The 15,633-nt window shown below is 41.0% G+C and overlaps 2 protein-coding genes across 6 annotated transcripts in view; one reads left to right on the top strand and one right to left on the bottom strand.

Moving 5' to 3' along the window:
• The window catches only part of RAB3GAP1 (RAB3 GTPase activating protein catalytic subunit 1), a 34,901-nt gene extending 22,156 nt beyond the window's left edge, over positions 1 to 12,745 (top strand). Inside the window, exons 16-25 of one of the 3 annotated variants that reach the window (XM_048483368.1) lie at positions 42 to 96; positions 407 to 775; positions 2,045 to 2,182; positions 2,863 to 3,090; positions 4,477 to 4,573; positions 4,664 to 4,767; positions 4,862 to 4,977; positions 7,254 to 7,356; positions 10,458 to 10,478; positions 11,727 to 12,745. In XM_048483368.1, coding sequence (XP_048339325.1) covers positions 42 to 96; positions 407 to 775; positions 2,045 to 2,182; positions 2,863 to 3,090; positions 4,477 to 4,573; positions 4,664 to 4,767; positions 4,862 to 4,977; positions 7,254 to 7,356; positions 10,458 to 10,478; positions 11,727 to 11,969 — 1,474 coding nt within the window. In that variant the 3' untranslated portion in view covers positions 11,970 to 12,745. Of the gene's footprint in view, positions 1 to 41; positions 97 to 406; positions 776 to 2,044; positions 2,183 to 2,862; positions 3,091 to 4,476; positions 4,574 to 4,663; positions 4,768 to 4,861; positions 4,978 to 7,253; positions 7,357 to 10,457; positions 10,479 to 11,726 lie in introns of those variants that run through there. The other 2 variants (XM_048483369.1, XR_007243445.1) reach the window with 2 other exon arrangements.
• A 263-nt stretch (positions 12,746 to 13,008) lies between these two features.
• The window catches only part of ZRANB3 (zinc finger RANBP2-type containing 3), a 50,922-nt gene continuing 48,297 nt past the window's right edge, over positions 13,009 to 15,633 (bottom strand). For all 3 annotated transcript variants that reach the window (XM_048483366.1, XM_048483365.1, XM_048483367.1), the window contains 2 exons: positions 14,976 to 15,107; positions 13,009 to 13,328 (listed from right to left, as the gene is read on the bottom strand). In XM_048483366.1, the coding sequence (XP_048339323.1) occupies positions 13,230 to 13,328; positions 14,976 to 15,107 (231 nt within the window). In that variant the 3' untranslated portion in view covers positions 13,009 to 13,229. The remainder of the gene's footprint in view (positions 13,329 to 14,975; positions 15,108 to 15,633) is intronic.

Genomic DNA, 15,633 nt, shown 5'->3' with positions numbered 1-15,633 from the left:
CTGATATTTGTAGTAGTAATATAAATGTAACTTTTTGTTAGGTTAGCCAGTGGTGCTCCAGACCTGAGATGCTGTTTACTGCACCAGAAACTTCAGGTAACTGTTACAAAATAAGTAATATACAAAGTAGTAGAACTTTAATTATGCTCTTATAAAATAAAATAATGTTGCTTCAAGAATAGTAAAAAATTGTCCAAGAATTTACTGTACTTTTTTAGATAGCATATCAGATTCTCAGAGTGATAGTTAGAAGAACAGCTTTTCCGCTTTGGTATTGCCTAAGTGCTTTGAGAAATCAATATTTTAGATGCTGTAATGTGGTTGCTGTTCTTTGTATGTACTGTTTTGCAGAACAAATGGAAAAATTGCTGTTGTAGGTTAATATAATCTGTGCTTTCTGTTCTAGATGTTGAATTGCTGCATGGAAAGGAAGAAAGCAAGAGATGAAGGGAAAAAATCAAATAATTTTGACCGTTCATCCAGTTCCACTGGAAAACCAGACCAGTTGGGCAGAGATTATCGCAAGGAGAGTGATAAGGAAAAGGGAGAAGTGGGGAGGTCCTGGGAGTCATGGAGCGACAGTGAAGAAGAATTTTTTGAATGCCTAAGTGATACAGAAGAACTGAAAGGAAATGGTCAAGAAAATGTGAAAAAGGGGGCTGCCAAAGAAGGTAGCAAAGAGACTTTACCCGTAAAGCCAGAAGGTCGTCTGCATCAGCATGGCAACTTGACTTTGCTCCATCCTGGGGAACCTCTCTATGTTCCAGTAACACAGGTTAGGTGATAGCTTGAAAGTATTTCTGCTGTCTTGTATTTCTTACTCTGTAGAGCATGATTGAGGGAGAAACTGTAAGGATGATCACATACAAATACTGGTGGATTTGGTTGGATTTGGTTCCCCACAAGTGTAGGTTTGTTCCATGAACGTTTCTACATATATTGAGGTATGACTCACTATCTGAAATGTGGTGATGTACAGGGCACTGGTTAAACATGTGTATGGATTGACTCTGCTCTGAACCCGACTTCCATATTTTCATAGTTGCTCAGAGGATGTGTAACTCATGTCTGGAAAAGTGGGACTAGGAAGGTAAAATAAGATTCAGCTAAGCACTTTAAATGCCCTTTGGCTTTAACAGGTGAGAAGAAAGTACATGCTTAAATATGCAGTCATGAAATCAGTTGAGCTTGGAAATGTTTTTTTTTTTTGGTAATCATATGGACCAGGTTTTGTCCAGTTAGAACTATATATGTAAATAATTTTGGTTTTAGTAAACATGTTCCTGTAATTGATCAAGAATTCAAACATAAACGGATGCTGTTAGTGCATAAATCCATAGCTCGCATGGTATTTTCCAAGTGGAAAATTTGAGGTTGCAGCCATGTAGATTTGTGGCCATGTCAACAGCTAGAGTAGACACTAAAGGTTCTTCCATGCCAAAGTCGCAGGTAGTTTTATTGACCTGCATATGACTGTTTCCTTCTATTGCTGCAGCCCATGGGGAAGGAGCGGGAAGGAAAGTGGATGCTGAGAAACAGCCCGGTGGAGATGTACAATAGGGCAGAATCATTGGGAATCACCACCTTAATTGCCCACAAGTCTTTGGAATGTGGTTGGATACAGGTCACTATTCTAGGAGTTCCTTTTTTTTTACATGAACTTCAACTCTGCCAAAGGAGTAGGGAAATGGACACAGTTGATGGCTATCAGTCCTTTAAACTGCACACTGTTAAATCTCCATACCTAATAAGAGCAATTCTTGACTTCATCAGATCATTTTGTTGATCATAAAAACCTGTGGTTTTCTCCGTTCTGATTACTCAAATCTGAAATGCTTGGGCCATCTGTTAGTCTCCTCTGTGTCACAGATTAGTTGCACTCACAATTACAAATTTCAAAGTTAGTGTGAAACTGATTTTTTTTTGGCCTGATTTAGGTTGTGGGTGGGGCTGAAGATGTTTTGTTGAAATTTTTTGGCTGTACATACCCCACTGAGAGAAGCCACGGGAGCCCACTTGCAAGTGTCTGTGTTTGTACTTTTAGGAACCAGCTCCTATGACGGAAGATCTGTTGGAAGAGCAGTCTGAAGTTCTGGCTAAACTGGGAACATCAGCAGAAGGAGCCCATATTCGAGCCCGCATGCAGAGTGCTTGTTTGCTCTCAGATATGGAATCCTTCAAGGTAAATACTGACTTTACAAATTCCATGGTATTGTCTTAATGATATGAATATAGCATAAACCATGAGAATGGCACTATTAATGGGCTCTTTTGGTAATGATTTATTGTACACATTGATCATTTCTGGTTTATTTGACTCTTTGTCTGCCAAAGGATGATATCATAATATGGGGTTTAATACGTTCAGTTCATCATTTTTGGGGTGTGTTGTAATATTCTAATTTGGTTAGTGTCTGACTATGTACTCACTGACAGTGCCCATCATTTGAAACCTAAGTAGGATGCCTTTCCCTTCTTTTTGACATAGAAATTCTGCAGATGCTTTAGACTTGTAGTATTAATACTTAAATGAAAACTGAGACACAATTATGCTTTGCCAAATCAGCTAAGCCTTTTTCATTAAGATACCTTAGTCTTAAAGTGAAGCCAGTGGCAGCTGTGGAATTTATTTCAAAATTAAAAGCTTCACAAGACGTCTACAATAATTACTAATTATTTGCAGCTACTGAATTCATTCATGGTATCTGATCAACTAATTAAAGTGAACAAGAAATACCACTGCTGGTAGCTTAAAAGCTTTAAATGTTTTAAGTGACACATAGTAAAAGCCAGTCCTGTTAACCAGGTTTTGAATTTGGACTGTGTATTCTGGGGGGGAAAATCTGTTATTTTCTCTACAAGGCTGCCAACCCCGGTTGTTGTTTGGAAGACTTTGTGAGATGGTATTCGCCTCGGGATTACGTTGAAGAGGAAACGGTGGATGAAAAAGGAAACGTAGTCATTAAGGGTGAGCTGAGTGCCCGAATGAAGATTCCAAATAACATGTGGGTTGAAGCATGGGAGTCCGCAAAGCCGATTCCAGCGAGAAGGCAGAGACGACTCTTTGATGACACTCGAGAGGCTGAGAAGGTAAAGAGGCAGCTGCTCATTCAGTGTGAAGTTTAAAATGTTTGACATTAAAATGATGCACTCTATGGTTTGTTTTTTTGGGCTGTCAAGTCACAGGTGACTTATCGCAACCCCGTAAGGTTTTCAAGGCAAGAGACATTTGGAGGTGGTTTGCCATTTTCCAACCTCCACCTCGTGACCCTGCTTTTCCTTGGAAGCTTCCTGTCAAATGACTAGCCAGGGTCAGCCTTGCTTAACTTCTGAGATCAGATGAGATCAGGTTAGCCTGGCCTGTCCATATCAGGGCTGTGTCTGTGTGCAGTACACTAAATCCCTTTATTATGGCTTAAGACAGTTTCCAACACTGAGGAGACTCTTTTCAGAAGGAAATTGGCTCATTCATTTTCATATTACAAATAACTGCAGAGTTTATGTTAATGAGAATGAGTGATCCAGTTTCCTTGTGAAAAGAGAATCCTCTGTATTGGAAATTGTTTTGTTTGTGCCTGGAGCGAGGACCAGCCCATAGCGACAAGGGAGAGAGGGATGACAGCCATACTTTGCTGGGGAGAGCCAGGTCCCATCCAGTGCATCTGCAGTCCTCAAATCCACTTATCTTATTCTCCCTCAGCCATGAGGCTGGCCAGTGGAGGCAGGTCTGCAGATAACTTCCCTGGAGCCACCTAGCTGAGATCCAGTGCTGGGCGCAATTGCCTAGAGTCCTCCTGTTTCCTCTTTCACACACAGAGAGGCACAAATGGGGCTTCAGCCTTAGGGTGAGAGCTAGACTAACAGGAAATCACTAACCAAATTTAGGAAAACTTGAAATAGAATAAAATGAGAGAGGTTGTGAACGTGACATTTTTGTAACTTTCTCGTGTTAGTATTTACAGTAGGTTTTTTTTTTCAAATGCCCTTTTTTCAGCTTCCCACATTGTTCATCAGGTCCATTCTGCTTCCCTCCTTCCTGCCGACAGACACCTGTTTGGCCACAAATGGTGGTCTCATTTTGGTACTGTTCTTGCAACCAACTTCCAAGGACAGCTGACTGATGAATCAAACTTCTGAAAGAGTATCTGCAACGTTTTCCATTGGTTGGAATGCAGCTCTTTTGTGCTGTTTGATTTCTGCTGTTGCAAATTTAGAGTCCAACAAACCTCTTTAGTATGAAGGCCATGCAACATCTCTAAAAATAGTTTATTTTGTATTAATAGAATTCCCTTGATGACCATCAAGTATACAGAAAACTTTTACTGGAGTTCTTTCTGCCAACTTAATTGCCATACAGCTTTTGTTCAGTATTTAAAATAAGCAGGGAAATGGTGGGATATGCCATGCCAAATTGAGCAGATTGGTTATTGATGCCAGTGTTATTGTGGTAATATAATGCTTTTGCCATTTCTTTAGGTGCTCCACTATTTTGCAGTTCAGAAACCAGCAGATCTTGCACAGCACCTCCTACCTTGTGTCCTTCACGCAGCTGTACTCAAGGTAAAGGAAGAAGGTAAATAACTCTTGATAAACAGTGCAAATTGTGTTTGGAATTAGGAGAAAACTGTAACTACAATACATCTGATTGATGTTCATCCGGCAGAATCACTGGAAGATATTACTTCAATAAAGAAGATAATTAAGCAGATAATCACTCACGCCAGTAAAATTCTCCGGTTTCCAAACCCAGAAGACAAAAAATTGGAAGTAAGCAGATTTTCCTTCATATTTTATTTGGGAACCTAATAGAAAGCAAGTGATGCTGCAGTAGATAACCAGTTTTTTTTCTCCTTACACATAGGAAATCATCGCTCAGATTATGAGTGTGGAAGCCACTATTGCCCGGACAAGATCCTTGAAAGCAAAGTTTGGGATAGATAAATGTGATCAAGAGGAAGAACGTAAAGATCTAGAAAAGTGAGTGTTCTTGTATTCTTTGTTTGACATCTTTGGGGAGTTCTCTCAGCCAGTGTGGTGGTAGTTGCCATCTTTTTGAAATTCCCTCAAAAGCCTTTAGTATGAAAGCCTCTTTTGTTCTACCTTTTACTGAAACTTAATATCAGAAGCATATGTTATTTTCATAAATATTTGTATATTAGTATAATTCATTGTATACTTATTTGTATAACTAAGACTGGGCAACCACTGCTGTATATTGCATGGCTGGTTCCCAAACATTACACATGTACTTTCATACACAACAGAACAGTCACATCAAACAATTCCTGAATATAAGTTGATATTGTCAAGCTGATTTCAAATCTTGGCCAACAGTGTTCCTCATTAGCATTAATCACAGTTGATATCATTGCCAAGATGAACTTTAATCATGGGCAAGGCTGGTAGGAAGAGTGCAGAGACAACTTGTGCATGGCAGAGGAGAGGCATGGAGGGAAGAAATGCTCAGTCATGTGGCTGATACCTTTTCCTACTGTGGCCCTATGGCCCCTTCTGCACATGCAGAATAATGCATTGTCAATCCACTTGCAATGCACTTTGGAGCTGGGGTTTATTATTATTATTATTATTGTTATTTATTCTACTTAATAAACTGCTCTCCCCCGAAGGACTCAGAGCGGTGTACAGACACTAAATAACAGAATACAAAAAAACATCGAATACATCATTAAAATACCTAAAACCAATAAAATCACTAGCAGCAATACAACCCACCCACAATTTGGTGGATGACGTCTGATCCTAACCTCGGGAGGGGACTGGCAGATCGCCAGAGAGAGAGAGAGAGAGATGGTACATGGGCATCAGGAAGGGGTAGTAACTCAGTGGGATGCAGGCTGATGGGAAATTTCAGCACACATTGTTTGAAAGCCCAAGCCACTGGTACATGAACGGATGCTATAAGAAATGACCCAAGGTCTGATTGAAGAAACAAACCTATGAGGAGTGCAGTATTGTCAACAAGAGGGAGAAAATCACCGCACTCCAGGCTGCTAACACATCTAAAGCATGAACAGTGCAATTCGATGAAGTGCAAAGAGAGTAAAGTGAACAACCTTCTAATTAGTTCCTATATAATACAAACAGCAACGATGTTCAACAGAAACAGTAGAAACGATCAGTGAAAGATCTATTAACCCTGTAGTAACTGATGCTATGTAAATACGTCCGGCAGAGTTCCTAAAGCACACCAACACTCTGGGCATCCATTCAGAAGAGATTCTAGCTGTGACTGAGATCAAAATACCATAGAAATAATCAACATTCAGAATTCCAGAATGTGCTCCACAGTATTAGCTGACCTTTTCAAAGTCTTTCCTCAGCGGAATGCTGTAAACATATCACTATTGCACTTGCCTCGAATCAGTCATAAGGAAACATCGCAGAAATAGCCCTTCATTCATGTTTACTGTTTGTGACTTAGCCAGAAAGGGAACATGGATGATGTGCTATCCCTGCATTCCTTTACAGCTTTCCACTGAGGAAAGACTTTGAAAAGGTCAGCTAATACCGCAGAGCACATTCTGGAATTCTGAACGTTGATTATTTTGATCTAATTAATTGCTTCATTTTCCTATTGGACCGGAGAGTCACTGCTAGAATCTCTTCTGGTGAACGGATGCATACAGACATTGTTGGTGTGCTTTAGAAACACTGCCAGACGTATTTACACAGCATCAGTTGCTTCAGTGTTCATAGACATTTCACTGATTGTTTCTGTGGTTTCTGTTGAACATTGCTGCTGTATGTATTATATAGGAACTGTTTAGTGGGTTGCTCACTTCACTCTCTTTGCATTTCATTAAATTGCACTGTTTATGCTTTATGTGGTGCTAGCAGCCTGGAGTGTGGTGATTTTTTTCGCACAAGGTCTGATTGAAAAATGCTGACCAGTTGTTTACTGGCTGGTCCATGAACATCCAAGATATAATGGCTGCACCTGTATGCATGTGAATGACTTGAACAGGTGAATGAGCTATCAAAGGTCAGACACCAGAGAAATTTCACATTGCATCAAAGATATTGATTTTTACCTGCCATTGACTCACAAAAGAACAATGGAGGAATGAAAAGATGCATACAAACGTGCCCTAATTTAGCTTAACTGAATTTTGTGACTAGTATTTTCAGAGCTGCTAGCAATATTTATATTCTTAAGATTTTCAAGAGCTAAGCTTTTTTGTGGGAAAAGGAGATATAGCTTTCACTGACTTTCTATTTTTTTATATTGTCAGTTTTATAAATAGCTTTTTGGAACAGCCAGAGGTATCTGTCATTGGTGCTGGAAGAGGGCCTGCCGGCAGTATAATTCATAGACTTTTTGTGAATTCGCAGAGGGTAAGCTAAACTTTTTAACCTCTCCAGTATATGGTGATCCCCACAGTTTCCATTGAGAAGGATGCTTGTGGTTTGAAAGGTGCTTCCGATGTAAGGTGCTTCCGATGTAAGGACATCTGGTTGTATTGAACCTTCAACTGACTAGAAGAATGGCAGCATTTGACAAAGCTTACATCATCACTCTGTATGCCATTTTTTGCAGTTGTGCTTGGAATGGTTGTAAAAATTCAGGCATTTTAATGTTGGGTGATTCACATGAAGCGATATAGTTCCAGGGCTGTGAGAACAAACTCAAGTGATTTGTAATTGCTAGCATTTTTTTCATCATTGCCTTGATGTAAAGAGCACACTCAAGGTGTGTGTACACATTTATGAGGGGTATAGCAATGTCAGGGTCTTTTGTCATTGATTTAACTGCTTTGAGATTGTAGAGAAGGTTTGAGGAAGAAGGTTAGAAAGATTTAAGAAGAAAGGACAGCCTGGAGAACGAGGTTGGGAAGAGGAATGAGGCCAGCAGAAGTTGTTTAGCAGAAAGTTACTGACTGTGCTGAGCAGAGGTTTGCATGTAGCTGTGAACTGCAGAAAAGAAGAAGATTGACATCCATAAAATGATCTTGAATAACCAGGCACTTTACGGCTGCAGACCTCTGCTTTTTCAGACAGCTTGCTTATGGCTTGACTCTGCAGCCAACATTGCACAAATGGAATACACATTGCTTTCATGCTTGAGACCAGGGATTTCCCTTGCTCCCCTTTGGCTGCAGCCTCTCATGCCATATTTCATGAATATGGCAAAGAATACTTTGCTCCTTTGGAAGTGTGAAGAGCTATAGCAGGAAGGTGAATGGAAAAGCCCTATTGCACAGGTGTCAAACTCGCGACCCTCCAGATGTTATGGACTACAGTTTCCATCATCCCTTGCCAGCATGATGCTGGCAGGGAATGATGGGAACTGTAGTCCATAACATCTGGAGGGCCGCAAGTTTGACACCTATGCCCTATTGCATGCACCCATGTAGCTCTTTGGATTCAAGCCTACATTTTCTACAACAGGAGTTAGATGTGATAGTAATTTCACATGGAATTTAGTTCTCACTGGGCTGAAATTCATCGTTGTTTAATGGTTCATTTTTTATGAGTGCAAGAATATCATACAGTTTTTCTGTTGATAATATGACATGCAACTCTGCATCCAAACAACTCTGCATCCAAACATCATTTCCTGTTATTATTTATATTGCATTGGAATGGATGTTTAATTATGTCTGAAAAGACATAGATCTTGGGTGCTGTGTGGTTTCCGGGCTGTATGGCCGTGTTCTAGCAGCATTCTCTCCTGACGTTTCGCCTGTATCTGTGGCTGGCATCTTCAGAGGATCCTCTGAAGATGCAAGAAGTCTAACAATCAAGCGAATAAACCATAACGAGAAAATGCTATAAGCCGTGAAAGCCTTCGACAATACACAGACATAGATCTGCTGCTTTTAGAGATACATGCAGCCACGCTTTCTTTAACTTGGTTGGTTTCTCCTTGTCACTTTTTGGGCTAGTGGTAGTTTAGATTCGTTTCATCTACAATAACTTTTGTAGTCTCTGCAACTGCACTCTCACCATGCTAGGTCTCTGCTGGCGGTACGAATTCCCTAGAAATGAACTTGACTCTCTACCACTTTTGAGGATGTAGCGAATCCTGCAAGTGAGACTAAGCGTTTCATTCTGGGTAAAGAAATCAGCCTGTGTCACAATTGGTGCGGTTGCCGCCTTGCGGTAAGAGAACCCTTGCATTAAAACTGTGGCTTTGAAGTAAATATATACCCTTTCTCGGGGAAAGAATGAAGAAATGCAGTATTAGTGCATGTTGCAGTGAAAAGAGTGCGGTAGTTAGCCCGACGGCATTGCAAAATAAAGGCAGATTCTCTTTAAAAGATAAAGAAATTACCGTGCTTATCGGCACTTCATCAAAAAACGGTAGCTGTTGTGAAGTATGTTAAATGTAGCACTTTGATCCGAAGAGTCTTTTCGATTCTCTGGATCCGAGAGGAAAACCACAGTGTAAAATAAACTAACAAAATTCACGCATGATTAACTATGAGAACAAGCTTGTTTTGTGAAGATTTTTAGCCATTCCTAAGCATTTATCAACCTAGAATCATAAAATTACTGACTCTTAGTCCAACCCGCATTCAGTGTAGAAAATATACAACCAAAGCACCTGTGACAGATGTCTGTCCAGCCTCTGCTTTAGTGAAGAAGGCCCTTGTTGCTAGGTGGCTGGTTCTGTTCCAGATTGCTCTTAACACTTGGAAAGTTTTTCCTATCAACTGGAATCTACTCTCCAGTGTTCTTATCAGTCTTGCCCCTCTGCTTTGCCTTCTTCTGTGAGGATACCCAAATATTTCAGAGTGCTGCAGAAGTTTTCTCCTTTCTTAACAGTCATCAGGCTGACAGAAAGAGAGCTAGGTGGGGAAAGTACAAGTTAGAGTAATACGGTGTGTGTGGGTCTATCGTCGCGCACGCCACTCTGATGATCTGACTTTGGGCCAGCCAGTTTGCCTCACACCTGAGCTCCAAGTGGAGAAAGGGGTGGGGCAAGCCCAGCCGGCCCCATCCCCATGTAGAAATGGGGAGCAGGACCAGCTCCACTTGCCTGCATTCAGCTACTCCCCTTTCCCGACAGGTCAGGGTCACCCAGAGTGAGCCCCAGGCGCTGTTTTGGGTTGGCATGCCCCCTGACTGAGTGCAGACACTTCTGCAATTGAAATGGGTGCAGCCATTGTTGATGGGAAATTTCTGTGTCCTCAGAATCTGCTTTAGATCCAGGCTTGTTTGAGAGGTGCCTCACAATGGGTAAAATGTAGACCGATTTAACTTGCATTAAGCTGAGTTTGGTTTCCGTGTGCCAGTTGTGTGTCAGTGTGTTACATTTGTTATGTTTTCTGATTGTGTGTCATAGTAGTTCCTTTCACAGCAACATACTCCCTGAATGCAGAGTATGTTGCCTTTAAAGCAGAGCATTCTGAAACCTTTGTCAAACCCCCTGTGAGTCATCTCTGACTTGCCTTTCTTTCTATCTTTTATCACTGGTGTTCTCTCTTATCCAGCTGACTGAATCTTCTGAGGAGGTAATTAGCTTTTCCCCTCTTTTTCTAGTCATCCACCTAACTTCATATAAGTGCATAGAAATGAATGCTGTAGCTAGCTTAACACATTGACTTGATTTGACCAGTACCACTCATTTGCACATTCAAAATGTTAGAATAATTTCTCCTTTCCAACTTCAAATAAGGCTTTTAAAGTACCTCCAAGATAAAGTTGCAAAAAACAACATCCCCAAAACAATGAAATTTGAGGCTGAGAAATGACCTCTAAATGGGTATATAATCAGAACCTGAAAGTTTTTTTGAAGTTGGAATGTGTCTTAAGAGCATTGCCTTGCTGTCACCAAATGTACTGATAGAATTTAGCATATAAGCACATGGAAGTTTGTAACCGTACCAAACTATCAAAAAACCCTTTTTGACATGCATTGTGGAAAACGGTTTTTAACAGGTTTATTTTGTTCTGATCATGAAAATTTCCTGATAAAATGCTTGCATAAACAGATCTACCATGGTCAGCTGTGAAACAGTTCTCAACTAGCTATCCAATTGCTGTGCAAGAAAGTCAACTTTTTTTTTGGGCATGGAACTAATTTCTGAAATGAGCTCATTTGTTAAGTCCATTCACCACCCTTCACTTGATGCTAGTCTCATGTAGAGTCCCAGGGATTATTTTGGACCAGATGGGAAAGTGCCATAGCATGTGTTTTGCATGCATCAGTCTTTCAGGTTCAGTCTTTCATTTAAAAATCTCAAGAAGCAGGAAGTGGAGAGACCCCGCTGCCAGTGGCAGTACAAATCCAGCCCCAGTTAATACTGCTTACTGTGATGTTGATCAAAAGGTTGATGAATTGAAACATACTGTTACAGTTGATGTCATTTGCTGGAAACTCAGTACGACAATGATACTTAAAAGCCTTTTGGGTGGAGGCTAAAATAGTTAAAAGACCCAGTTCTAGCAGCTGCCAGAGGCCTAGGTTGTGCTGCATTGTGTAGGCTTGCCTGTTAATAACGTCCCTGTATTGTAGAAGCACAAGAGGCTCTAATCTGAAATAATATATTTTCCCCGTAAAATTTAGAAATCCAGTGAAAACCATCACTGGCATTTTCATTTGTTTGTCTTGCATATGTGTCAATGTCGCACTATTTGTTTCTGTTTGGATCTTGTTATACACTTAGCCATATTGCCGTTGCGTCTGTTTCCATCCAGTTGTCCAGTGTAAACACTTTTGCGAAGGCTGTCACAGTAATGAGGTTTCTGGATTCATTTAGATAGCCCCGATGCTGCCACCTGATGAAGAGCTGAAAAGGCCTGGCTCCTCAGATGAGAAGCGATTGAATTCAGGATCAGTTGCGGATTTTCCCTCACCTGCCGGGCGCGAGGTTATTTTGCGCACAGTCATCCCTCGGCCTGCCCCTTATTCTAAATCTCTGCCTCAGCGAATGTACAGTGTTTTTACAAAAGAAGACTTCCGGCTTGCTGGTGCCTTCTCGTCTGATACAACGTTCTTCTGATGTTACTGTGCACCCCTGACTGCTTTCCATCTTGCCCGCAATAGAATGTAGCAGCCCCGCCTTGCTGTGGAAGTGTGTGTCCTGAGAAGTGTAGCTTTGGAGATTAGGATAATCTTATTGTTATTAGTAATCAGCTTCCTCAGAAGCTAGGCACTTTGCCGCTTATGGCGAATACTGACTTTGTCACAAGGAATGCATTATGAATACCTTAATGATGTTTTGCAGAACTGTAAAGTGATTGTTTCTGTTTAAATCCCTTGTCTAATTATAACTATTGCATAGAGCTTTGTAAATACTTCTGGGGGGATATTGAGAACAGGACGGCTGCTGTGCATTGTTGAGCTTGTTCTGAGGGAGGAAGTCTGCAAACAAATGAACAACATAGGACAGGACTATATTTATTACGGCCAAGTGTACAATTTAAGTACTTCTGCAACTCGGATTCTAATATGAGGTTTTAAAAGCCAGTTGTTTAATGCTTCTCTACAAAGCTGTGCACGAGCTATATGATGCCCACATAACTAGGTTTAAAGCAGTGTAAAGCTCCAGTAAAATGTAGCTTTTAAAATGCAGTTAATTCCTGTGTGTTTTACTGATGGTGGCCAAAAATTAACTATCCTGCACCAGCTATTTGAGTAAACAAAAATGGCCATGAAGGGCTTCAGACTACCACCAGCACTCTTAGACCACTAGCTTTGACCTTTCCATACTATCATGTGAACGTTTGCTTGTTTATGTATGTACTGATGTAATAAGTAAAGGATTATTTTAATGGACTGATGCTATTTTCTCTACCTTTGTCAGGAGTTGTACATCTGCTGCACTCAGAAATGGCAACGTCTGTCTAGTATAGGTATCTGCTGTGTGCTGTAGCAGCAACAGAACAGTACCGCATTTGGAGGCGAATTTCACAGCATGGATAAAATCATGTTCATTGATGTCATTAGCAGCTCAAAAATGGGAATTCCATAGCTTATGGGTCAAAGTTTATATGGTAACTTCAGAAGATCTGATGATACAATTCACATGATACAAGTGATTGTTTTTAGTCTGTTGAGTAACATATTGGTTTTAATGTAATTACAAAATTTTAAGAACATTACAAAATTAAGAACCCTTTATTGTAACTATTTTTCTAATATCGAAATGTGAAACTGATGCATAAAACATCTGATGGTACATGACAGTGATCCTTATTACAGACACTCAGTGACATGTTAGAACACATGATTGCTATCAGTGTTCATATATGGGGACTGACTATAGCTTCACAAAGAATCTAGTAATGTCAGACCCATATTTTGAAGCTAGACTATGTCTCTTCTGTTGGCTTCTTTCCTTTGCTTGTTTTGCTGTTCTCTGCAGAAGAAAAAAATTGGAAGGTAGTTTAGCTTAAATTTGTTTTTATTTACCACCATATTATTGGCATCTCAACTCAAAGCAACTATTCTATCTTGGAAAAAAATATGGCAGGAAAGGAGATTTCAGAGGCTGATTATGCACAAGGTGTGTGTCACACTGCAGGGGCAAATATCCACTGCAGCAAGATTTCTTGTATGGACATATTTCCTCAAGTCCCACTTTCACTTTTCATTCTCTCCAAAGCAAGTGACACCACTTCTAGTACATTTTTAATTTGCTTCAGTCAGAGCGCGACAAATTTGATAGTGAGCACTGCTTTGTCCCCGACATCTTCCCTTGATCCATGGCTAGCCTAGCTGGATTCACCCTTCTATTCCCATGCACTGCTATCCATGCTTTCCCCCCTCATCCTCTCTTCCAGGTTGCCAGCTCCTTCCTGCTTTGTTCTCGTCCTGGCATCTTTTGGGAGCCAGCAAGTGGAAGTCAAAGAAAAGGAGCTCAACCGCATGGGCTAAGCCAAAACACATCAACCTCCAGTCATACATCCAATGTTTGTGTGCAGTCAGGCCCCTCCCCCTTTCCAAGGATGATGTGAATTCCCCCCTCTCCCATGCACTACAGGGGTGGCAGGGAGTGGATGTGGCCATTGCATGGCTTCTAAAAACTATTTCAACTTTAAGTATTTGTACCATATTAGATCTATTTAAATATTGATAGATTTAATACAAGAATATCAAAATAACAAACTTCTCTCTCCTGCAGCAGCAGCAGGAAGTATGTGTTTATGTGTGGGGAGGGGGAGGGGAGGAAAGAGGAAGTGAATATCAACTCTAGGACACAGTCCCCTTCTTAAGCAGCATGTGGTCCAGGGTACTGCTTTACCTCTTTCATTTGGGGGAAGGGAGTATTTTTTGGAAAAGGCTACAATATTGATATAACTGCTGTAACAGAAATATCGATAGAACAGTAATTTAAAGGCTTTTACAAAGCCAGCAATCTGAGACTACCGGATGTGAAGAGATCTGTGCCTTTAAGAGTGAATTGATGGGCAGAGTTAAGAGAATCTGGAGAAGCAGATTCAGAAGAGTTCAGCAGAAAAGCTACGCAGTGAGTGCCTCCTTGTGTGTAAACAGAGAAACATGACAAGAACCAACTACAACTCCACTGTGCAGTGAAGAGCCCGAGGTGAGTGTTCTATCCATAATGGGCCAGATTTTGGTTAAACCATGTTGTACTAGTTGAGCAGGCTGTCTTGAACTATCCCTTAGTATCTCCAAATGGAGCTTTTATCACACAAAACTGTCTTACAGTGTGAAACAGTTGCTCTATGAAGGTCAGTATTGTCTCTTCTCACTGGTAGCAGCTGTTCAGGGCCTCAAATTTTCCAGATCTCCTATCAGATAACAGGAGTTGCAAGGGCATAAGCCTTCTTCCTACAAAACAGATGTCTTATTACTGACCCATGGCCAGTATCCTCCAGTTAAAGTAAATGATTTGGGCCATCTGTTCCTGTTGTATGCGACCCTTATCTAGTCATTTCCCTTAAACCCCAAAGTTTTCCATGCTGTAAATGGATAATACACAAGAGGGGTAGTGAAGGCACACCACCCATTTTTCCCACTGCAGCATTCAATTTGTACTCACCTCTTTGTGACAAACTGTACATAGTGTTTGAAGGTTTTCCAGAGAACACTGTCCACCACCACTATAAACTGGCTTGATATGATCTACTTGCCAGAAGTGACCTTCAGTCGGATTCAAGATAATTTCATTCAACTGCAATGAAGTACCAAGAATGAACTGCTACAATTTTGATATTCAATCTTGTGTATGTGCAGACAAACTGGAGACATTTCCTTGGCTCATTTCACTTAAAACTTGGGGCTAGTGGAACAATAGTTCCACTGAAATTTAGGTGCCATTTAGCTTTAAAAAAAATGAGAGCCAGAGTAGTGTAGTAGCTAAAGTGTCTAACTAGGATCTGGGAAGCCCAGGTTCAGATCCTCACTTGCTCCATAGAATCTTGTTGTGTGTCCTTGGGCTAGTTACACACTCAGCCTCGACCCTGGGAAGTTTTTGAATGGGAAACCTCCAAGGAATACCAGAGGCAGGCAATGGCAAATCATCACTGAACATCTCTTGCCTTGAAAACCCTATGGGGTCTACGCAGAGGTGTAGCAAGGGGGGAAAGCGCCCAGTGCACTGCTGCATCCTCCACCCCGCCCTGGAACGCCCCTGCCCTGTCCCTACAGGAGCATGCGCCCGGCACGTTGTGCCCCCTGTCCCCTTGGAGCTACGTCTC

The sequence above is a fragment of the Sphaerodactylus townsendi genome, linkage group LG02 (genome assembly GCF_021028975.2).
Source record: "Sphaerodactylus townsendi isolate TG3544 linkage group LG02, MPM_Stown_v2.3, whole genome shotgun sequence".
Classification (NCBI taxonomy): domain Eukaryota; kingdom Metazoa; phylum Chordata; class Lepidosauria; order Squamata; family Sphaerodactylidae; genus Sphaerodactylus; species Sphaerodactylus townsendi.
Note: the sequence above shows the minus strand (reverse complement) of the source record. Positions and strands in the feature narration are given on the sequence as shown.